The sequence below is a fragment of the Anguilla rostrata genome, chromosome 6 (genome assembly GCF_018555375.3).
Source record: "Anguilla rostrata isolate EN2019 chromosome 6, ASM1855537v3, whole genome shotgun sequence".
Taxonomy (NCBI): Eukaryota; Metazoa; Chordata; class Actinopteri; order Anguilliformes; family Anguillidae; genus Anguilla; species Anguilla rostrata.
The window spans coordinates 906647-931412 of NC_057938.1; the positions used below are offsets into that span (position 1 = coordinate 906647).

Genomic DNA, 24766 nt, shown 5'->3' on the forward strand with positions numbered 1-24766 from the left:
TACTGTAGAGCGTATCCAAACAGGTGGTAATACTGTAGAGCGTATCCAAACAGGCAGTAATACTGTAGAGCGTATCCAAACAGGCAGTAATACTGTAGAGCGTATCCAAACAGGCAGTAATACTGTAGAGCGTATCCAAACAGGCAGTAATACTGTAGAGCGTATCCAAACAGGTGGTAATACTGTAGAGCGTATCCAAACAGGCAGTAATACTGTAGAGCGTATCCAAACAGGTGGTAATACTGTAGAGCGTATCCAAACAGGCAGTAATACTGTAGAGCGTATCCAAACAGGTGGTAATACTGTAGAGCGTATCCAAACAGGTGGTAATACTGTAGAGCGTATCCAAACAGGCAGTAATACTGTAGAGCGTATCCAAACAGGCAGTAATACTGTAGAGCGTATCCAAACAGGCAGTAATACTGTAGAGCGTATCCAAACAGGCAGTAATACTGTAGAGCGTATCCAAACAGGTGGTAATACTGTAGAGCGTATCCAAACAGGTGGTAATACTGTAGAGCGTATCCAAACAGGCAGTAATACTGTAGAGCGTATCCAAACAGGCAGTAATACTGTAGAGCGTATCCAAACAGGCAGTAATACTGTAGAGCGTATCCAAACAGGCAGTAATACTGTAGAGCGTATCCAAACAGGTGGTAATACTGTAGAGCGTATCCAAACAGGCGGTAATACTGTAGAGCGTATCCAAACAGGCAGTAATACTGTAGAGCGTATCCAAACAGGCAGTAATACTGTAGACTGTATTTTTAAAATCACCCAGTCCATGGGACCTTCTCCTGCAGCCTTTGGGGTAAACGGTGAGTCAGACAGGTGGGTGTGAGAGCGTTTAGAGCTCACAGCTGCAGGTGCATGTGCTGGGCCTAGCTCCTACCCCTTTCTCCCTGATTGGTTAAGAGCCGGTGGGCTATTGAGCTGTGAGCCTCCATCGGTTTTGAGTGGCATTTCAGACCACCTACAAATGCCTGTGATGTAAGAACCAAGCCGTGCCACACAGGCTGATGAGCAGGGATTATTTATTCACTGCAATGTCACAGAAACCCATCTAGGGACAGGTGCTGCAAATTATCCCAGACTGAAATGAGAGACATGTTTATTCAATGTTCAAATAAATGATTAATAATATTAAAATTGATCAGGGGTATGTATTACAAAAGCTCAGCATGAGGAGACTGCAGGATGAGAATGTTGGTGTCCTGAGTGTTCCAGAATGCTGGGTGAGAAATGTTGGTGTCCTGAGTGTCCTGAGAATGTCGGCCATCTTCGATGCTGTTGTGAAACTGAAGTACACAGAGGAATTGTGAGCAGGAACACACAGATGGACACACACATAGGCAGTGGTCTACCTCTGAAACTGGAATTGCTGCATACTTTCCCAGAAACACACAAGTGGAAACACTCATAACTGCCTGGGGATTGTCAGGGAAACCAAGCTGTTGAATTTCCACCATGAGCATCTCATCCATAGTTGCTGGTTCTGTTTGTAACCTCTAGCTACCCACTGTAATGACTGGTTTATTTCAAATCTTTCAAACGAATGGTGAGTATATGTTGTCCAGCTGCGTGCCAGTTCTTGCTGCTGGTTCGCGTGCTTCATTTTATTTCCCTTAGACACGCAATGAGGCTACAGTGGGAACAAAAATGCTTAACCTCACCACACAGCGCCTCAGCCCAGCATGTTCATCGCCAGCACTCACCGCCAAAACCGCCACGGTCCAGCAGAGCGCACGCAGGTAAGTACTCTCATAACCGCTACGGTCCAGCAGAGCGCACGCAGGTAAGTACTCTCATAACCGCTACGGTCCAGCATAGCGCACACAGGTAAGTACTCTCATAACCGCTACGGTCCAGCATAGCGCACACAGGTAAGTACTCTCATAACCGCTACGGTCCAGCAGAGCGCACACAGGTAAGTACTCTCATAACCGCTACGGTCCAGCATAGCGCACGAAGGTAAGTACTCTCATAACCGCTACGGTCCAGCATAGCGCACGCAGGTAAGTACTCTCATACCCGCTACGGTCCAGCAGAGCGCACGCAGGTAAGTACTCTCATAACCGCTACGGTCCAGCACAGCGCACACTGGTAAGTACTCTCAAAACCGCTACGGTCCAGCAGAGCGCACGCAGGTGAGTACTCTCATAACCGCTACGGTCCAGCAGAGCGCACGCAGGTAAGTACTCTCATAACCGCTACGGTCCAGCAGAGCGCACGCAGGTAAGTACTCTCATAACCGCTACGGTCCAGCAGAGCGCACGCAGGTAAGTACTCTCATAACCGCTATGGTCCAGCAGAGCGCACGCAGGTAGGTGCTCTCATAACGCAGGTAGGTGCTCTCATAACGCAGGTAGGTGCTCTCATAACACAGGTAGGTGCTCTCATAACACAGGTAGGTGCTCTCATAACGCAGGTAGGTGCTCTCATAACGCAGGTAGGTGCTCTCATAACACAGGTAGGTGCTCTCATAACGCAGGCAGGTGAGTGAGCAGTGAGCCTCTGTAATTCCCGCTGACCAAACAGCCCAGACTGTCTGGACTGGAGACCAAACCATGGGGCCCATCCGTCGCACAGCCTTACAGGCCATTATGATGTTACTACAGATTGTACAATAAGCAGGATGCTAACAGACTTATAGACCATTATGATGTTACTACAGATTGTATAATAAGCAGGATGCTAACAGCCTTATGGACCATTATGATGTTACTACAGATTGTACAATAAGCAGGATGCTAACAGAGCCATCGTAGTGCAGCAGTAGGGTTATAGTGGGGCGGTAGTAGCTCAACCCATGCTAAAGCTACATCCTCAAACCCATCTGCTACTTAAAGTGCTGCATTCTCAGTCTCCTTCTTGCACCTACTATGGCATCCTCTGTTAAGCTGTATGTTGTGACACTGATGGCTTCTTGGCATAGTTTCTGTCCTTTTCCTAAACCTTTATGCGCCTGATTTTAGTCACTCCTGATTAGAGCAAAATACCTAAATGCTAACGCAGAGGCCAATACTGACACTACTACAGTGCACAGTGTCACTACTCCTGCACGTGACACCCCCCACACACATCATCACATTTTCTACCGGCTACCTGCTTGCCACGGGACTGGAGATACTACTGTGGCGGGAGATGGTGTCTGTCGCATCGCGTCTGAAAGCAGTGGCGCCGAAAGCACTTTAACTGCGCGCTGCTGCGATCGGTGTTCTTTGTGAAGAAGGGGGAAACCAGCTTAGACATTTCCCGATGCAAGATTATGTCCACGCGATGAATGATGTAAGCGCCCTGCAACTGCTCGGTACCGTCGGCGCGCGGGTTGTACATGCTTCCCGGCTGACAGGGCACCTCCTAGGCAACGGTGCATCTTTTCAGCAGCGCGTGACACACATATTTCAAAGGCCTGGCGACTCACCGAACGCTCTCAGCTCCCTTTTATACTGACCCTTATTTCTGGCGGAAGTGGCTAGTCCGCGATGCTTTGAGGCACAGGGGATGGAAACTCACGTTGATTCGTTTTATTGCATTTCATTTTTATTACATATTTCTGATTACAATGTATTGTTACATATTTTCCATAGTTAAATTCCAATTGGTCCTTTCCCGTGTGTTCAATTATCCTGATTTCTTTCTTAGCCAATGCTAACAACTCTGACGAAATTGGTCAACGTTTACATTACGCTGATACCCTCCACAATTATTTTAGTTAAAAGGGATTTACACAGAAGACCGTGGCCTTGCAAATGATATTTTCACATACATCTTCCATTCTCTTTCAGCGAACAGCGCACGTTGAATATACGGTGAACTGTGCAGCGAGGGGTAATTCAGGAGTAACCTGTTGTTCCGACCCTTGAATCTTCAGAGACATCGCTTTCATGATAACCCCTCGCGCTACGTGATTTAAAGGCCAGCTTTTTTAGCTGTCGCCCGGGGAGCGTCGCGGTGTTTTCCCCGAGCTATCTGGGGCGGAGAAAATGTGCTGTCGTCTCCCGTGCACCTGCCACACAAGCACACAAGTCACGTCATGCGTTTCGCCGTGCTCCAGAAGCACTGGTGCACGCACTGAGAATGAGGGATGATTTAAACCGCGAGCCTGCCGCCCTCCCGTGCATGCCGAACAGCGCAGCTTTCTGCCTCTGCATCGCGTGCAGCCGCGTTTCGGCAGATCGCGGCGTGATGAGGTAAAAGGCAACGGAAGGAGGGGAATAGCGAGGGATCCGCGAGCTTTTCTTCGCCTTCCTCACACGCGCACGCATAAACCTCACGCGTAAACCACTCCTCTTCTGGCGTTCCATCATCTGTCTCCATCCCTCCGTCTCTCCCATCTTCTGAACCGTACCGAAGGCAGGGGGAGAGAGGCGGTCATCGTATCCGTGGGTAGGGAAGCCAATGGTTAACGTCCTTGGTACCTCTCTCTGCCACGGACCACCGAGGGGAAAGGTATATCTGCGATGCTCGGCAAAGGCACGCTCCATCCCCTCTCGCTCTCCTACTACGGAATACAAGATAAAGCGTTCGAGACGTGCACCCTCCCCGCGGGGTTTGGAGTGATATTTGATTGAATCATATGCTTGTCGTGATCATTGGCGACTGACGGGAAGCGCTTCTGTCACTGCGACTCTATGGGGATCGCTCCGTTTTCGGACAGCGGGAGAGCATTGCTCTTGAAAGAGACTCCTATTATGCGCAGGCAACTGCACGATGGTCCTTGAATTTGTCTCAAGACTAACGGCTCGGTTTGGGATTACAGTTGGATTCTGATTGATTGGCGCTCGCGAACCATCGATGGATAATCATTCAACAATACAACGTAAGTAGCCCAGACCTGCGGTTTGCGGTCAAGATTTCGTCTCATCGCTGGCGGGAGACGCCGGGAAGAACCCACGTCATTTATTGTAATGTAATATCGTATGCGCGTGAAAATTTAAGTGAAGGCTCTACCGTGTCAGTGGTTCTGGGAAAGAGGCCTTCCTCTCGGTCTATCATCATGTCTGTTTCCATTTCCACCCACAGCTGTCTGAGGTCAATTATAATCCCACTAAAGACACGTATCTGTCCTGTTGGCGCATTTTAGTAGACACTAACCACCAGGTCTGTACCGCAAATCATTTCACATATATGGCACACTAATGACCACAAATTAGGCTATGCTGGGAACAGAGACGAATGTTTTAGGGGCTCTCTCTCTCTCTCTCTCTCTCTCTCTCTCTCTCTTCCCACGACTCGGCATTTCGCCTGTTGGGCCCGTGTGATGGTCCATCCAACACGCTGGAGAGAGAGAGAGAGAGAGAGAGAGAGAGAGAGAGAGAGAGAGAGAACGAGAGAACCCGGCTGCAAGGCTCAGCTGGTGCTGTCGTCGCAAACGCACGCGACATCTGGACTTCTGTCGAATTTATCACCGTTCATCTCATTAAAGCAGAACGCTGTGAGCGCGGCAATTAGCGGTGCTGACAGCACCGAGTACACCAGTCCGCTAAGATTACAGTAGACATGGCGTCTGTTCGGTATGATCGAATAACGTCGATGCATTTTTACACGTTGGCTCTTTGAGCAGGTGTTCTGACCCTTTCCATTGCGACCAGCTAGCATTAGCCGTTGGTGATAACAGTCTGAGAAAGGATGTCCCCCTTTAACCCCAAACCTTCCAATTGAAGGTTAAGGTGAGTCCTTATTGGTTAAACCTTATTGGCTAACTGATAGGACAAGTCATTACAGCTATCCTCATTGGTTCTTTCCCCTCTGAGTTGATCAGCATAGTGCTGTTTTAAAATTTTTATTTTTCCGTTTTGTGTGACACCTGTGCACAAGTCATATAGCCTGTTACAGGGACATATTACTGGGGAGGTTGTGTTTCATGTGTTTTTATCAATGCCTCAATTTGCCAGAAAAACAGCTTCTGGTAACACAGCAAAAAGCAGAGCCTGGAGTCTGAATGCAGATTCTCCACGAAAGTAACACAGTCTGGGACAGTCCAGTTCACTGCTTCCCAATATTTCTGAAACCATGACACACTTAATGACAAATGCACCTACTGTGGCCCCCTCCTTTATTAAAGCATTAGCACATAGTGACAAATATGGAACAGAAATATTATGTCAATTTGTGAAACACTTGCATGTACACTGTGCTTGATATGGCGGGTGTAGTTATGTGGTGGATGCAGTTTTGATATGGTGGGTGTAGTTAGGTGGTGGATGCAGTGATTAATATGGCGGGTGTAGTTATGTGGTGGATGCAGTTTTTGATATGGTGGGTGTAGTTATGTGGTGGATGCAGTTTTTGATATGGTGGGTGTAGTTATGTGGTGGATGCAGTTTTTGATATGGTGGGTGTAGTTATGTGTGGTGGATGCAGAGGGTCATGTGGGTTTATAATTTTGCTGATCTGCAGTGGTCCTCTGACTCATATTTACTACCTTATGAAGTAACAGTTCCAGTCTGGGTCAATGAGTTCATTCAGATCTTAGTGATCCTCGTTCAGAAGTATGAAATATGTTATTAGGCTGAATTTCTTCCTGTAAACCATTACTTTTAGTTAACCTGAATTGACCCTAAACTCCTCAGTAAATTAAATGTATTTTTTAAAATTCTAGTTTTCCTCTTGGAATCTTAACACAGGACAAGTATGTAAAAATATTTCCTGTGTTATGCTGCTACCGTGCACTGCTCCAGTGGAATATTCTGTTCCAGTGTTCCTGTGAAATGTTCTGCTGCAGTGTTCCAGTGTTCTGCTCCCGTGCAGTGTTCCAGTGCAGTGTTCCACTGTAGTTTTCCAGTGCAGTGCAGTGTTGCAGCGTAGGTCTGCAACAGTGTGCTTCATTATAGCCTGAGGAAGAGTCCGTCAGGCCACTGACTCCAACACAGAGGGCTAAGTTTCATAGTTTATCACTGATATGATTTCACAGATAACAATACTTAAAATGCACCCTTTGCTTTAAAGTAAGAGAAAATGTGTTTGTGAGCTTGGAAAAAAAAGTAGGCCATTCCAGAAGATGAATGGCCCTGTCGGTTGATCGTTGGATAATCCCTGTGGATAGGCTTCAGTTTGCTGTTTTAGTACAACAGGACATCTTGACATTTTATTTTTTATCTCTTTAAATTCCTTGAAAATGTTTTTATCCTAGAGATTCACAAGGAACTCATTGAAAGATGTGCAGTGTCTCTCTCTCTCTCAAAAATATTCCGTAAAATTTTTATTTTACGAGAAATAACACACACTGCTCTGGTACAAAACGTCCGTTCCGTGTTGACCTCCGCTGATGTCCGTGGCCACGCCTCTTTCGCTCTTGTCCCTTGTAGAGATATTGAGCCCCAGGCCATGGAGCAGCTTACTTGCCCGCTGTTGAGTATGTAGTCATTTCATCTAAATGTGGTGTACTTAAAATCCCCAGATGATATGCTTATTTCTGGGGTTTTGCTGAGTGTGTTCAGAAGCACACTTAGGAAGGAAATCATACTTCTTAGGAGGCCCCACAGAGAAGGGGGGGGGGGGGGGGGTTCCATAAATCAGGGACGAAGAGGCCTGACCTTTTTACTACAAGGACAGGACCTCTTATGGCACTTTCGCGGTACCACTGGAAAATAGTGTGGAGGACATTTTCCAGACACTGTCCATAGCATATAAAATAATACACGCTAAAGAGTAGGCAGTATGCGTAGCAGACAGTGCATACTTTGAGAACGCAATAGTTAGGAGGCTGTTTTGGACACGGCCCCAATCTGCACCTGACTGAGAGGAGGGGCCTGTCTCAAATGGGGGGTGTGTCTAAACAGTGTCATGCTCGCTGTCACATGACTGACATGGGTCTGCTGGTCTCTGCTTATTCTAAAAGGCCCATGCAGGCATGAGGTGTAGAACTGTGCTTGTAACCCGAGGGTTGCAAATTCGATTCCCTGGGAGGGCAGACCAACACCCCCCCCCCCCCCACTGAATGCAGAAGGACATAATGCGCTGTGTGGAAATGTAGGGGCTGCTTTTAGGGTGAATGCGGTAACTGCTGAAAAGGATTCACGCTGTGTGGACATGTAGGGGCTGCTTTTAGGGTGAATGCGGTAACTGCTGAAAAGGATTTACGCTGTGTGGACATGTAGGGGCTGCTTTTAGGGTGAATGCGGTAACTGCTGAAAAGGATTCACGCTGTGTGGACATGTAGGGGCTGCTTTTAGGGTGAATGCGGTGACTGCTGAAAAGGATTCACGCTGTGTGGACATGTAGGGGCTGCTTTTAGGGTGAATGCGGTAACAGCTGATGAGGGTTTACTCTACAGAAGGGAAACTGTCCTCTTCCTTCTGTCTCTTCCACTCTTAGCAGAAAAGACTGCAGGACAGATCTCTGAGACTGAGCTCAAGGTTAGACAGTCCAGCTGCGGGGAATTTTGAACAGCCACACTGGGATTGGTAGTGAGAAGCACAGACCGGGGGATGGGGGCTGCTCCACAACATGGCTGCACTGTGTAGCGTTCTCTGGTTGGCTGATAGAGCCAGGTATATGTGTGTGTGTGTGTGTAGGTGAGTGTGTGTGTGTGTGTGTGTGTGTGTGTAGGTGAGTGTGTGAGTGTGTTTGTGTGTGTGTGTGTGAGTGTGTATGTGTGTGTGTGTGTGTGTGTGTGTGTAGGTGAGTGTGTGAGTGTGTATGTGTGTGTGTGTGTGTGTGTGTGTGTGTAGGTGAGTGTGTGAGTGTGTGTGTGTGTGTGTGTGTGTAGGTGAGTGTGTGAGTGTGTATGTGTGTGTGTGTGTGTGTGTGTGTAGGTGAGTGTGTGAGTGTGTATGTGTGTGTGTGTGTGTGTGTGTGTAGGTGAGTGTGCGAGTGTGTATGTGTGTGTGTAGGTGTGTGAGTGTGTGTGTGTGTGTGTGTGTGTGTGTAGGTGTGACGCCCCTGCATACACATTCTCTGGTTTATGTGGAAACAGTTTGTGGTCATTTAGGCATCAGAGGCACTGAGTCACTGGCAGACCTTATGTCCAGTAAACCATATAGGCCCCTTCCAGACTGCCCATACCTTCTGTGCTCACACTCTAAATCAGTGCTCAGTCAGTCAGTCTGTGGTCAGTCTGTGGTCAGTGTGCGGAGTCTATGGCTCCTTCAGTGAGGAGGTGCTCAAACTCATTCATTACTCTCCTTCAGTGAGGAGGTGCTCAAACTCATTCATTACTCTCCCTCAGTGAGGAGGTGCTCAAACTCATTCATTACTCTCCTCCAGTGAGGAGGTGCTCAAACTCATTCATTACTCTCCCTCAGTGAGGAGGTGCTCAAACTCATTCATTACTCTCCCTCAGTGAGGAGGTGCTCAAACTCATTCATTACTCTCCTTCAGTGAGGAGGTGCTCAAACTCATTCATTACTCTCCCTCAGTGAGGAGGTGCTCAAACTCATTCATTACTCTCCCTCAGTGAGGAGGTGCTCAAACTCATTCATTACTCTCCCTCAGTGAGGAGGTGCTCAAACTCATTCATTACTCTCCTTCAGTGAGGAGGTGCTCAAACTCATTCATTACTCTCCCTTGGGACTTCCTGCCCGGCCTGTCTTCATACTTCAGCCTTTAATTCTGAACTTCATATTAATTCTAATAAGACAGAAAGGAGAGGGTGGCAGAGAGGAGGGCCAACGTGGAGCCTGGCTGGTGCTGTGTACACGTGCTTTCACAGTGTTCAGTGTTTTATCATGTAGCTGCAGAAATGACATAACAGAACAGCATCACATAATGACGAGAACAGGCCATTCAGTCCTGCAGTGCTCGCCCAATGAAGTGGGTTTGATCTGAAGGGCCTACCTGCCCTTATTGAGGCCCTGAACGCCAGTTTGACACCCTGAATGCCAGTTTGAGACCAGTTTGAGGCAAGTTTGAGGCCAGTTTGGGGTCAGTTTGAGGCCAGTTTGAGGTCAGTTTGAGGCCAGTTTGGGGCCAGTTTGAGGTCAGTTTGAGACCAGTTTGAGGCCAGTTTGAGGTCAGTTTGAGACCAGTTTGAGGCCAGTTTAAGGTCAGTTTGAGGTCAGTTTGAGACCAGTTTGAGGCCAGTTTGAGGTCAGTTTGAGACCAGTTTGAGGCCAGTTTAAGGTCAGTTTGAGACCAGTTTGAGGCCAGTTTGAGGTCAGTTTGAGACCAGTTTGAGACCAGTGTGAGACCAGTTTGAAGCCAGTTTGAGACCAGTTTGAGGTCAGTTTGAGACCAGTTTGAGACCAGTTTGAAGCCAGTTTGAGACCAGTTTGAGGTCAGTTTGAGACCAGTTTGAGACCAGTTTGAGGTCAGTTTGAGACCAGTTTAAGGTCAGTTTGAGGTCAGTTTGAGACCAGTTTAAGGTCAGTTTGAGACCAGTTTGAGACCAGTTTGAGGTCAGTTTGAGACCAGTTTGAAGCCAGTTTGAGACCAGTTTGAGGTCAGTTTGAGACCAGTTTGAAGCCAGTTTGAGGTCAGTTTGAGACCAGTTTGAGGCCAGTTTGAGGTCAGTTTGAGGTTGCGTAGAGGACACATTCAGCAGTGACGAATGCGCAGTGATCAGTAACTAAGGGCCCAATCCCGCTCCGCAGGTTCCTCGTGTTCGGAATGTCGGTCATTCCGACGCCATTCCCTGGAACGTTCCGTTCTGCTGTTGCCGCAGAAGCAGGGGCAGGAGCAGGAGCAGGGGCAGGGGCAGGGGCAGGGGCAGGGGCAGGAGCAGGAGCAGGGGCAGGGGCAGGGGCAGGGGCAGGAGCAGGAGCAGGGGCAGGGGCAGGGGCAGGGGCAGGGGCAGGGGCAGGGGCAGGAGCAGGAGCAGGGGCAGGAGCAGGAGCCTCTCAGGCAGGTCGCTAGTTTCGCACTAGCGGTGTTTAGCGTTGTTGTGGCGTAAGAGGCAGGGAAACGCAGGCCGTTGTTTCTGCATGCTGAGGTCCTTGAGCAGGAGCCTCTTCCCGTCACGTCCGTTTGAATGCTGAGGGAAGGATGGGGTGTTCTGCGTGGCTTTATGTGGTTCAGAACACAGACACCATTGTTTAAAAATAAAAAACGGTTTTTTTGGGACTTTTAAAAATAGGAGGAATTTCCCATAATGCCCTTTTTTCTGAGTTTAATGGTGGGAGAATCTAGGCTGAGTCCCCCGGGCGGCCGGCTCATTGCTGAGAAAGTCACATTACCTGCAGAAACATACCGCTCTGTACAAGAGTCACATCTACAGAAACATACTGCTCTGTATAAGAGTCACATCTACAGGAACATACTGCTCTGTATAAGAGTCACATCTACAGGAACATACTGCTCTGTACAAGAGTCACATCTACAGAAACATACTGCTCTGTACAAGAGCCTCACATCTACAGAAACTTATGTTTGCCTACGTTTGTGTGTGCATGTACCTGCTATCTCTCTCCCCCCTCTCTCTTTCTCTCCCCTCTCTCTCTCTCCCTGGAACTCTTCATCCACCCATTCATTCATACTGTAGAATTTCTGCTCTTTCATTTCATTCACCATGAGTGCTGTATTTATATTTTTTATGTAATGCTGTTGCTAGGTAACAAGATGGGCACTTAATGGAGCCGGGAATCTTACAAGAAAAAAAAAAACAAGAAGATGATGAGCTGTAAAAATGTCCACCACCTTTTCTAAATAGACTTTTTATAACTCTAGCCTGTTCCACACCTGTAGCCTGATCTATACCTCACCCTGTTCTGCACCTGTAGCCTGATCTATACCTCACCCTGTTCTGCACCTGTAGCCTGGTCTATACCTCACCCTCTTCTGCACCTCTAGCCTGGTCTATTCCTCACCCTGTTCTGCACCTGTAGCCTGGTCTATACCTCACCCTGTTCTGCACCTGTAGCCTGGTCTATACCTCACCCTGTTCTGCTCCTGTAGCCTGATCTATACCTCACCCTGTTCTGCACATGTAGCCTGATCTATACCTCAGCCTGTTCTGTACCTGTAGCCTGGTCTATTCCTCACCCTGTTCTGCACCTGTAGCCTGGTCTATACCTCACCCTGTTCTGCACCTGTAGCCTTGTCTATACCTCACCCTGTTCTGCACCTGTAGCCTGGTCTATACCTCACCCTGTTCTGCACCTGTAGCCTGGTCTATACCTCACCCTGTTCTGCACCTGTAGCCTGATCTATACCTCAACCTGTTCTGCTCCTGTAGCCTGGTCTATACCTCACCCTGTTCTGCACCTGTAGCCTGGTCTATTCCTCACCCTGTTCTGCACCTCTAGCCTGGTCTATTCCTCACCCTGTTCTGTACCTGTAGCCTGGTCTATTCCTCACCCTGTTCTGCACCTGTAGCCTGGTCTATTCCTCACCCTGTTCTGCACCTCTAGCCTGATTGGCTGTTGCATGAAATCGGTTGCATGAAGTTCAGCTGCTCAGAACTGGTTGCAACTAAATTGTAGTGATGTTACACAAAGCAATCCCAGAACGATTTAGTTGCAAGCAATGAACGTTTCGTGGAAATTGCTTTGTGTAACAAGACCCTAAGACCTGCAGGCACTCCTGCTCAGATGGTATGAGAGAGAAAGAGAGCAAAAGAGAGAGAGAGAGAGAGAGAGAAGGAGAAAGAGGGAGAGAGAGGGTTCTTAAAGTGGGTGTGTGTGTGTGTGTGTGTGTGTGCATGTGGGATTCAGTTCATTCGACGGCAGCTTGCAGCTAAATTACGAACATCAGACCATAATGCGCTCTTCGAGAGCACGTTACCGTGGAAACCATTCAGCGCTGCCACAGCAGAATTGTGTATTGGAAAGAGCACGTGTTCGCCAGCCCCTGCTGTTCCCTTTGGGGGGGGGTGGGGGGGGGTATATTTTCGATGGGCAGGAGGGGTGTCGTGACAGTGAGCGGTTGTGTTCATTCTCAGATTTCTGCGTGAAGGGGTACCCCGTTACCGCTAGCCCGTCACACTGGACACGCACTGCCTCAGATGGCACTCCCGAGACTTCCCATAATCCTTTGCAGTGTGACTTCCGTGTCCAGTTTAATGCCTCAGACTGTGACCTTCCCAGCCCTGCTCGGATAGAGCCCGCATTACATTTTTATTGGCAGTACCAGTTTCTGTTACCAATCTTAATTCTTACACCAGGCCGGCCAGCGGAGGAGGGGCCCCCCCTCTGTAGCCCGGTTTCTCCCCAGATTTCTTCCCATCGGGGAGTTTTTTCTCACCGCCGTTTCTGCGTTTCTCCTCCCACTGCTGAGTTTTCAGGGTTCAGCTTATTCCCCCTGTAATGCGTCTTTGTGACTGTGCCTCTAAATAAGAGCCACAAAAATAAATCTGATCCCTACTAAATACAATTGGGTAGAATTGAGTGGAACTGAGTTGAACTGAACTGAACTGAACTGAACTGAACTGAACTGAACTGAACTGAACTGAACTGAACTGAACTGAACTGAACTGAACTGAACTGAACTGAGCTGAGCTGAACTGAACTGAACTGAACTGAACTGAACTGAATGTCAGCTCAGGGATTCCGGCAGCCCTGTATTAAAAGGCACATACCTGTTTCAGCCAAGCTGGGGCACCACCAGGGATTCTGGGCCCCATGAAAAGATATCACCTGTGTTCTAATATTTTTGAGGGGCCCTGTTTGTCGGAACCCTTGGAATCATTCTAAATGACATTCATGCTGTGCTGGGGCCCCACTGTGTGTGCTGTGCTGGGGCCCCACTGTGTGTGCTGTGTTGGGGGCCCACTGTGTGTGCTGTGTTGGGGCCCACTGTGTGTGCTGTGCTGGGGCCCCACTGTGTGTGCTGTGCTGGGGCCCCACTGTGTGTGCTGTGCTGGGGACCCACTGTGTGTGCTGTGCTGGGGCCCCACTGTGTGTGGTGTGCTGGGGACCCACTGTGTGTGCTGTGCTGGGGCCCCACTGTGTGTGCTGTGCTGGGGCCCCACTGTGTGTGCTGTGCTGGGGCCCCACTGTGTGTGCTGATGTCTGTTACGGTGCCTCTTGATCAGTTAAGACTGTCGAAAGCACGGGTTTGATTTTCTTTCAGTGACCAGGCGTCCTAAGCTTTCAGCATACCAAAAAACCAAACCGCGATATGGCTCTCCTGTGAATAACCAATCAAATTTGGTTACTATTCGGTTACGCTGTGCCACAAACATAATTCTTTCGACGAATAACCACCTCATCCCACCCCTACACCCCTGACTTACATCTCTGGTTTGTCCCGTATTTGAATAAGGAAAAGCTGCCAACCCTGCTCTCGACCGGATGGAGCTGCATTTGTCTGTTGGTTTAATTGCCTGTTTAAAAACCTGTCTGCCCAGCTGGACTCATAGGCAGGAACAACACACAAAAAACTGGGCTAAAGATCCAAGCAACAAATTACACGCAGAACAAGACCGAAATCGCACAACTAAGAAGATCACAAAGAGAGGGAAAAAAGCATAGAAACAACAGAAGCTGCAGGCCTTATTAATTCAGTTTTATTTTATTTGTGCAGCACATTTAACTGAGCACAAAGAGCATTTACTGAAAAAATAAAATGGTGTCAGTAAAATCGCACAAGTTGGAGCCTTTTAGTTGCCCTGTGAAACACTGGATCACTGCAGCAGTGAAACACCCCACTGCAGTGCGGCTCAGCTCCTGGTCCTGCGGGCTGCAGTGTCTGTAGCATCTGCTCCAGCCATACACTACACCACCAGATTTCACTCATTACTTTACCTCCTTGGTCCAGGAAGTAAAATCAGGTGGTGTAGTGCAAGTTTGGAATCAACATGCCAATGATGACCGAGATAAGGAATCCTGCAGAGGCACATGATTCGCAATAAAGCCTCAAGGTGGTACACGATTGGTCAGGAATCCTGCAGGCAGGTACATGATTGGCCATAAATCCTGCAGGGTGGCCGGAGCCTCAGTGACCTGGGGACGGAGGGATTTTAGTCAGTGTGTCCTTGTCACATGGTACGTCAACGCCCCCTCTTGTGACCTGAATTCCTGTGGTCTGTCTGCACATTGACTGTCCCGCCTCCTGCTTAATGGTTGCGTGAGCTTGTCTCGTAAAGCACGGTGTGATACTGCCCCCTTTGGTCAATCGTGAAATTGCGATTTTCTTGAGGCAGCTGCGCAGACGGGAATGATCCTCAGGCGAGCCTGCTGCGTGACTCGACTGGACGACTGCGCAGATAGGCGGGGCCCTGCTCGTTTGTCAGTGGACGCGACTGATGCTAACGTGCTAACTTATGTGCTAACGTATGCACTAACGTGCTATATTATTAGCTAAAGTGCACTCTGACAGAGGCTAACAACAGCGATAGGTCATTTCAGCCTGGGGAGTGAAGGGAGAAACTGGAGAATTATGGGTAGGGAACAGGATTTGTTACTCTGGGGTTACCCCTGACCTTACCTGAACTTAACCTGAATTGCCTCAGTAAAATATCCAGCTGTATTAGTGGGTTGTGCTGTTTCTAAAAGAATAATAAAGGTAAGCTTTCTAAATCGCTCTGGATAAGGGTGTCTGATAAATCCCTGAATGTAATTTACGTGTAATGTAGTGAATAAAGACTAGTAATTAAGAATGATAAAATGGAGAAAGTTAAACTGCTCTGAGATGAAGAGGGGATGAATGGAGATATGATGGCCTGATATTATGAAGGTGTGCGCACGTCATTAGTCTCTATGGCAACTGTAGAAACCTGGCCACTTGGACAGATTGAGGACTGTTGATTTTCTTTTTCTTTTTTTTTTTTTAAAGAAAACACACCAGCTCCACTGCCCCCTCCAGCAAAATACACCTTCTTCGTGCATATTGTCTTTTCTACCATAATGCAGTGCACCTTTAATGACAAATCAAAGGCAGTGAGGAAGAGTGGTCTCCGGGCTCTCACCTGGGCTCTGAACAGGAAGTGTCCCTGTACACTGAGCAGGTAAAACACCTGCAGTAATGAACGTTGCTGCAACAAGCTGTTTTTCACTGATTTTTTAAATATTCATGAACAGCTGAAGTATGCGTCCTTCGTTTTATTAGCTATCATTAAACCTAAGAATAGTCTGCCTGAATGTAGAGCCTCTGATTGGTCTAATTATCTTCCATTCAGAGAGACTCAAATCAGGCCCCCGTGCTGCTGGTTTTCATTATTCTCCTCCAATCGGAGACTGCTTTAGACCTGGGTCACCAGGTGAGCGGGATCTCCGGCCAATCAGTGACGTTGATCAATCATGACCCACGCGCAGTCCTGGTGTGAACTTCCTGCATGGCTGCGTTTGACGGCAGGCTGTGGGAGCGGCATCAGCTCAGAGGACACACTGGTCCAACTGGGGCTGTCTTTCCCATCAGCCAATCAGAGCGCAGAGAAAAAAGACCCTCAGTGCGGCAGAATGTGATCCATGGGCGGGAGGAACAGAATTTAAATTCTCTTTTCTGACAGTTGACCACTCGTTTATCTCCATGTTGTCAGCAACAGGAAAATGTCGGTGTGTTATGTAAAGATGTCCTTGTGGTGTTGGATCATTTCAGTTTCTTGTGCAAATAATAGCACGTGAAGAAGGCGTTTGCCAGAAATTCCATGGTCATTGTGCTCATTCATAAACAAAATTGTCCATTTTACTATTAGTGTGATTGCTTTCAGTTTGTCTATTTATTTAAATGTTCATTTCCCACAAACAGGAACTGTGGAGCAGATTCTGTCCCCATTGGACTCACATTGACAGTGTTGGTGTTGATTTAACGCTGTGAGAGTTGAGGTAACACTCTGAATTCCGCTACTGTTGTCTGTGTGCCCCTCCCTCCTCTTCCTCAGTGCAGTGCCTGGAGATGACGACCAAGAGGAAGATCATGGGTCGGCTGGTGCCCTGCCGCTGTTTCCGTGGTGAGGAGGAGGTCATCTCGGTGCTGGACTACTCCCACTGCAGCCTGCAGCAGGTGCCCAAGGAGATCTTCAGCTTCGAGCGCACCCTGGAGGAGCTCTACCTGGACGCCAACCAGATCGAGGAGCTGCCCAAGGTGAGGGGGGGGGGCAGATCGAGGAGCTGCCCAAGGTGAGGGGGGGGAGATCGAGGAGCTGCCCAAGGTGAGGGGGGGGAGATAGAGGAGCTGCCAGGTGAGGGGGGAGATCGGAGCTGCCCAAGGTGGGGTGGGGGGCAGATCGAGGAGCTGCCGAAGGTGAGGGGGGGGGGGCAGATCGAGGAGCTGCCCAAGGTGATGTCTCTCTCTGCTGTCTGTGACAGCCATGCAGAACACTACGGCTGCGCTGTCGTGCATCTCTACAACGCAGTTTCCCAGCTGAAAACACAAACACAAACACAAACGCACACATGCTCCTTTGTCTAACGCGTCCTGTCACTATAAGAGCCCTGGACTGGGCGTGTGTGTGTGTGCGTGTGTGTGTGGGAGGCGGGTTGGAGGGGGGTATGTTGGAGAGGTAGGGGCTACAACCCCCCCCCCCCCCTTTTTGTGTTTACTCTTTGTAACCCAACATCACATCGCCATGGAAACGAGACATTACATTGTTCTGTTTTCCTGTCACCATGTGGATCAAAAGCCTCACGATGGAAACTGGAACAGCACGACATCTCCATGACAACCAGCCCCCGTCAGGCTGAGTGAGGGGGAGCTATCATACCTGAATGATTGTGAGGTTGTTTTGTTTTTTTGGGGGGGTGGTGGGGGAGGTCGTATTCTTTAAAACAAATTCATAAAAACATCTCCTTCTCAGCTGGCGTTCTGTATTTATTTTTTAGTTTTATGAATGAACACCCCTATGTCTTTAAGTGAGTTAGTCCTCTCCCTGCTCTTGTTCTGTGTCAGCACCACGGACAGAGACCAGAGGGGGAGACACAGCATGTGTCTGCAGCAGGGCTGTCAACATCGCCCCCTGGAGGGATTCTGTGGAACTGCTTAACTCAAACTCATCTCTTAAACCTTTTCTTGGGCAACGACATGCATGTACTGTAGATATGTGGTTTTGGAAAAATATGATGAATATATTTCACAGCAATGTAGTCATTAGTTATTTGTATATTGGCCTATGTACAGTGAAGTGTTGCATTATCTTGAAAATGTTTGATTTCAGCTTTGCAGTGTTCAGTTTCTGTACAGGTTAATTTAATAAGGGTTAATTAATCGTTATGAAATAGTTATCATTTACCCTATTAATTTTTTTGGGGGCAGAGGATGACACAGATCTATGTTACGTGCAATCGTGTGCCCTGCAGTGCATTATGGGATATGCAGGACCCGACCGTAGTCAAATAATTATGTTAAATAATTTAACTGTTCAGATGCTTGTAAAATTATAAAAACTTGCTGCAGGTGCCGTGAAGTCTGATTTTTACATAAGCATTACAAACAGAATAGTTTTGTTCTAAATATTTGTGAAAATGGAGCATTTCTTTTAAAAGAATCAAAGACCTACAGGTCTTTATTGGACCATCTAAGGCCATTGGATGAAAGATGAATTTGAAAACAACATAAGACATGCCAAGCCCTGTGGGAGTTGTTGTTTTTTAACATTCCTGATGTAACAGAATTTGGGAGAGTCTCATTTCCAGTGGACTACAGCAAGTTTGACCCAAAAAGCGGTTCCGTGTCTGCAGCAGAGTGAGTGACGGTTCGTCTGTCTGATTTCCAGCAACTCTTCAGCTGCCAAGCACTCCGGAAGCTGAGCATGGCGGACAACGACCTGTCCAACCTGCCCACCACCATCTCCAGCCTCGTCAACCTCAAGGAGCTGGACATCAGCAAAAACGGTCAGTCAACGGCGGCAGTGAGGCCGTCGCTGGTCTGTTTGGTTTTTGGGTTTTGTTTGCCTGTTTCTCATATTAGTGCCCTACTATTCTAAGTAGCTCTGCTGATGCTAGTCTGATGTGACACGATCACTCTCAGGATGACTTCATTCGTACTGTTTGGCTGCCTAATGGACTTTTTCTGAAGACCTGCAGAAGAAGTGGGCTTGTTTTGTCCATTCCAGCTCTCTAACACCTGTGACTTCTCTTAAAGGCATTCAGGAGTTCCCAGACAACATAAAGGGCTGCAAATGTCTCTCTGTGGTGGAAGCGAGTGTCAACCCGATAACAAAGTACGTAAAATATCCACACTGGAGTACGTAAAATACCCACACTGGAGTATGTAAAATACCCACACTGGTGTAGTGGTAGAGGTGTAGTTATTGTGGAGGTGTACAGATAGAACTACAGTTATTGTTTGGGTGTATTGATAGAGGTATATTTCCTTTGTTGAAAAATACGGGGTTGAGTATTTTCTGTTGAGAACACGGGGGGGGTTAGTATTTTCTGTGCTGAGAATAAAGGGTTGAGTATTTGTCATGCTGAGAGTACGGGGTTGAGTATTTGTCATGCTGAGAGTAGGGGGTTGAGTATTTGTCATGCTGAGAGTAGGGGGTTGAGTATTTGTCATGCTGAGAGTATGGGGTTGAGTATTTGTCATGCTGAGAGTATGGGGTTGAGTATCAGGCTTCTGTAGGCTCTGCTGGAGCCCGCCTCACTGGCTGTGCTCTGCTGTGCTCTGCGTCGCTCAGACGTGCTGCAAACTGCCAGGCAGGCCAATTACGCTAGCTTTCAGGAGCTTCTCACGTCTCCATGGCGATCGCCGAGCTTGGTTGTCAGGGCTCCAGCCACCCACATAGCCCACCCCCCCTCACTCACCCTCTCTCTCTCTCTCTCTCTCTCTCTCAACCCCTCACTCACCCTCTCTCTCTCTCCCTGTCTCACCCACCCTCTCTCTCTCTCACCCCCTCACTCACCCTCTCTCCCTCTCTCAACCCCTCACTCACCCTCTCTCTCTCTCTCTCCTCACCCTCTCTCTCTCTCTCTCCCTGTCTCACCCACCCTCTCTCTCTCTCACCCTCTCTCTCTCTCCCTGTCTCACCCCCTTGCTCACCCTCTCTCTCTCTCTCACCTCCCTCACCCATCCTCTCTCTGCCTCTCTCTCTGTCTCTCCCTCCCTCTCTCTCTCTCTCTCACCTCCCTCACCCATCCTCTCTCTCTCTCTCTCCTCCCTCTCCCTCCCTCTCTCTCTCTCTACCTCTCTCTCTCTCTCTCCCTCCCTCTCTCTCTCTCTCTCTCTCTCTCTCTGCAGACTCCCAGACGGATTCACGCAGCTCATCAACCTGACACAGCTCTTCCTCAATGATGCCTTCCTCGAATCCCTGCCCCCAAACTTTGGGAAGTGAGTGTCACCGTCATCCGTGTATGTGCGTGCGTGTGCATGCGTGTGCATGCGCGTGCTTGTGTGTGCGTGTGCGTGCGTCTGCATGCGTGTGCATGCGCGTGCTTGTGTGTGCGTGTGCATGCACACATCTGTGTGCGTTCTCTCACACTCTCACTCTCTCTCTCTCCCTCTGTGTTTCAGACTCTCCAAACTGCGCATTCTGGAGCTCAGAGAGAATCACCTGAAAACGTTGCCAAAGTGAGTTTGCCCTTACACACGCTGACTGACTGCTTCCTGTCTCACGCAGGTCCTTACACACGCTGACTGACTGCTTCCTGTCTCACGCAGGTCCTTACACAAGCTGACCAACTGCTTCCTGTGTCACGCAGGTCCTTACACAAGCTGACTGACTGCTTCCTGTCTCACGCAGGTCCTTACACAAGCTGACTGACTGCTTCCTGTCTCACGCAGGTCCTTACACAAGCTGACTGACTGCTTCCTGTCTCACGCAGGTCCTTACACAAGCTGACGACTGCTTCCTGTGTCACGCAGGTCCTTACAAACAGACTGACCTTCGACTGCTTCCTGTCTCACGCAGGTCCTTACACAAGCCGACTGACTGCTTCCTGTCTCACGCAGGTCCTTACACACGACGACTGCTTCCTGTCTCACGCAGGTCCTTACACAAGCCGACTGACTGCTTCCTGTCTCACGCAGGTCCTTACACAAGCTGACTGACTGCTTCCTGTCTCACGCAGGTCCTTACACAAGCTGACACAGCTGGAGCGGCTGGACCTGGGCAGTAACGAGTTCTCGGAGCTGGTGAGAGACCAGGGCGCTCGCGGGCGTCCGCAGGGGTGTGGGAGCGGGTCTGACTCCCCGGGCACTGCACACACCTCCAGGGGCGTCGCTCTTACCAGAGAAAGGACTGCAGGAGCCACTGGCTGACAAAACCGCTACAGGCTTACTAAGAATGGGAGGACAGAACTGTGATTGGTTCATTTTTGGGAAGACAGGGCTGTATTTGGTTCATTTTTGGGAAGACAGGGCTGTGATTGGTTAATTTTTGGGAAGACAGGGCTGTGATTGGTTCATTTTTGGGAAGACAGGGCTGTATTTGGTTCATTTTTGGGAAGACAGGACTGTGATTTAATTGATTTTCTTGAGATCGGGTGGTGACTTGTTAATATTGGGCATATAGTGCTGTGATTGGTTAGTTTTTTAGGAGATTTTCATTTTTGTAGATGCAGGGCAGTCATTTGTTTATTTTGCAGAGACAGTGCTGTGATTGGTTCATTTTTAATAGTCAGTGCTGTGATTGGTTAGTGCAGGGATTGGTACATTTTTGTAGATACAGGGCTGTGATACATATATTTTTGTAGAGGTCTGCGATTGGTTAATTTTGATGAGACAGGACTGTGATTGGTTAATTTTGAGGAGACAGAGCTGGGATTGATTAGTATGTTCTGTTTCAGCCCGATGTCCTGGAGCAGGTCCAACACCTAAAGGAGATATGGATGGACAACAACTCCCTGCAGAGACTACCTGGGGTAGGCCACGCCCCCCTGCGGCAGTCCCCGCCCCCTGTGGGTGGATGGGCGGGACACCTGGAGGAGTGCTCATTAATACAGCAGATTTATTTATTAAGAAGTTTTATTTATTAAATAGTGAGTGTATCAACGGATGGAACTAAAATCCACTTAAAGACACACCTCACACACTGAGTGTCTTGTGTTATGTATTAATTAATTGATTTTGTTTTTTAATTAATTAATTGGTTGATTTAGGCTATTTCAATTAATTGATTTCACTTTTGAAATAATTTATTTTCATTACTATATTAACTGTGACAGTCAATGTTCCTGTGCGGTGTGATGTTTTTTGTTAATGTCGTGTTTTAGTTATTAACCTCTCTCATTTACACCATTCTGAGGAAATGTCACAGGAAATGATGATACACATCAGACTTTACATGTGAAAATATCTGCCCTGCAAAAATGTGAATTGAGAGTCAGATTTCAGAGCATCTGTTCATGCAGGGAGTTTGATACAGCCATCCAGATACCCCCTGCCTGGATTATTTTAGGCTTGGTGGTATTTGTATATCGACATTTGTCTGACTATGGACTGCTGATCATTGAAAAAGATTTTTTTCTAATCTCAAGTGACCGCCTGTTTAAATGAAGGTTATATTGGGAAAAACTGTGAAATTATTTCTGGAGATGAAGGTTAGCCTGCAGTCCTGCCTAATTTGGCTGTGGAAGCCCAGATTCCTGGAGCTGAAAGCAGATCCACAGGCGAGGGGGTGTGCGATCTGCGCAGTCAGTCATACGCGCGTTAAAATGGCCGCCTGCGCCACCCCCGACCGCGACGCGGATGAACCCGCTTCCTGTCTGTCTGCAGTTCATCGGCCGGCTGAAACACCTCACCTACCTGGACCTGTCGAAGAACCGGATAGAGTCCGTCGACTCAGACATATCCGGGTGCGAGGCTCTGGAGGATCTGCTCCTCTCCTTCAACAGCCTGCAACAACTGCCCGACTCCATAGGTGAGGGGAGAAGTCTCGGTGCTGCCCCCTGCTGTGCTACTGTATAACTGCTCAGCCAGCAGGTCAGTTGTGTGGGGCGCTATAGCGAGGACTGCCACTCATTAGCGCTGGTTTCTGTCGCAGGGATGCTGAAAAAGCTCACCACTCTGAAAGTGGATGAGAACCAGCTGTCCTCACTGCCCAACACCATCGGGAGGTAAGTCTGTCTGCGTGACGGTGCCACTCTGCAGGCCAGCTCAGCCCACAGGGCTTCTTTGCACATGCTTGGCCTTGACAGTGATTGCTTTGATGACAGGAGCATTGGCAGTGAACCGAAAAGCACAGCAATATGTAGCATTAAACGAGATCGATCCATGTAAAGGAAAGGATTGCTGTTCAAACTTCATGGTTCAGTTACTGATTTACTGCTAGCAATGGCGGTTGAATATTAGCACCCGAGACATAAAGTTTAGTTAAACCCTTTTTTCATATTTCCATACACAGCGTAATACCATGCAGCTATAGTTATACTTTATTACTGTGATATTGGTTTTGCTGTATTTCTCATTGGAACTTAAAACTTAAAATAGTATGCTTTTCCCCCATTTGGAATGCCTGTATGAATTAACAGATACCAGACGTATTTGTGCACTCTTATCCAGTGCCGTAACAGATATCAGACCATCAGGGCCCTGCAGACCATAGAGTGTATTTGTGCACAAGAGCAGTAATTAACAGAAGCAAGACCATAAAGTGCACCCATGCACTAGCATGGACTCTTAACTGGTAGAGCCACCATGCAGCTTGCCAACTGAAAACGTTTAATCAGATTCAGGTGGAAAGTGAAGATGTGGTGGTATTACTTAATGTGGGAGGGATTCCTTCTGTGACTCACCTGTGGTCTGACAGGAGCATGGTATCAGTGTACAACCAGTGTACAGAGCCCAAACCCATGTGTTGTTCTGTGTAAAACCCTTTTTGTAGTTTATCACATTTAGACGAGTTTGACTGCAGCGGCAATGAGCTTCAGTCCCTGCCTCCGACCATTGGCTACCTGCACAACCTGCGCACCTTTGCTGCCGATGAGAACTTCCTGTCTGAGCTGCCCAGAGAGGTAAGCTTTACTGTGAGGGACAGGAAGTGGCTGTTACCATGGTAACCTTTGGCAGCCATTCATGACCATTTTTGAAAGAAATGATGTTATGATATATTGATATGTCACTGTTAAATCACAAGTTTTGTTCTATTTTAAAAACAGAACCATTGCAATGCCAATGTTCATTGGGGTTGAAAAATGCCATTTTTCTCCTTTGCAAAACTTCCAGTTCAAGCAGTTATAAAGACAGGTAAACACAGGTAAACACAGTAAAGGCAGGTAAAAGCAGGTAAAGACAGGCAAACACAGGTAGACGCAGGTAAAGACAGGTAAACGCAGGTAGAGACAGGCAAACACAGGTAAAGACAGGTAAACGCAGGAACCCTGCTTTGTCTCGAGCCCTGTGTTCTCTCTCGGCTCTCCAGATCGGAAGCTGTAAGAACGTGACGGTCATGTCTCTGCGCTCCAACAAGCTGCAGAGTCTGCCCGAGGAGATCGGGCAGATGACCAAACTGCGCGTCCTCAACCTGAGCGACAACAGGTAACACCTGCCGACCGCACTCATTAAGCACAGGCCAGAGCTCCCAGGTGTGTGGAGCGACCGCACGGCTGCACTGAGGAACCACAGACGAGACCTGCTTTCTTGCTCTTGCAGGTTAAAGAATCTGCCCTTTTCCTTCACCAAGCTGAAGGATCTTTCTGCTCTGTGGCTGTCAGACAATCAGGTGAGAGCTGTCCTCACAGAAAGGGTTTTTTTCTGTGGCCTGATACAAGTCTGTTTTTAGTCCATTGTGTCACCTTTGACATTGAGCAGGTGTTGATAGTCTGTGTTTGTGAACTTTGACCAATAGGCTGTTTGTAGTCCATGTGTGACCTTTGACCTTTAGCCTGTGATGGTATTCCACGTGAGGGATCTTTGACCTTTGGTCTATATTTGCGGTCAATGTGCATGATCTTTGACCTTTGGCATGTATTTTTTGTCAATGTTTGCAATCTTTGACCTTTGGCATGTATTTGTAGTCAGTGTGCGTGATCTTTGACCTTTGGCCTATATTTGTAGTCAGTGTGTGTGATCT

General features: G+C 48.2%; 1 protein-coding gene across 1 annotated transcript in view; it reads left to right on the forward strand.

The window, feature by feature from the left end:
• The first annotated feature begins 3928 nt into the window (after window positions 1-3928).
• Window positions 3929-24766, forward strand: part of LOC135257914 (leucine-rich repeat-containing protein 7-like) — a 29231-nt gene continuing 8393 nt past the window's right edge. Inside the window, exons 1-13 of the mRNA XM_064341130.1 lie at window positions 3929-4822; window positions 16700-16902; window positions 18530-18647; window positions 18898-18976; window positions 19996-20085; window positions 20269-20325; window positions 20826-20889; window positions 21543-21617; window positions 22471-22615; window positions 22739-22811; window positions 23579-23708; window positions 24116-24231; window positions 24346-24415. Coding sequence (XP_064197200.1) covers window positions 4798-4822; window positions 16700-16902; window positions 18530-18647; window positions 18898-18976; window positions 19996-20085; window positions 20269-20325; window positions 20826-20889; window positions 21543-21617; window positions 22471-22615; window positions 22739-22811; window positions 23579-23708; window positions 24116-24231; window positions 24346-24415 — 1245 coding nt within the window. The 5' untranslated portion in view covers window positions 3929-4797. The remainder of the gene's footprint in view (window positions 4823-16699; window positions 16903-18529; window positions 18648-18897; window positions 18977-19995; window positions 20086-20268; window positions 20326-20825; window positions 20890-21542; window positions 21618-22470; window positions 22616-22738; window positions 22812-23578; window positions 23709-24115; window positions 24232-24345; window positions 24416-24766) is intronic.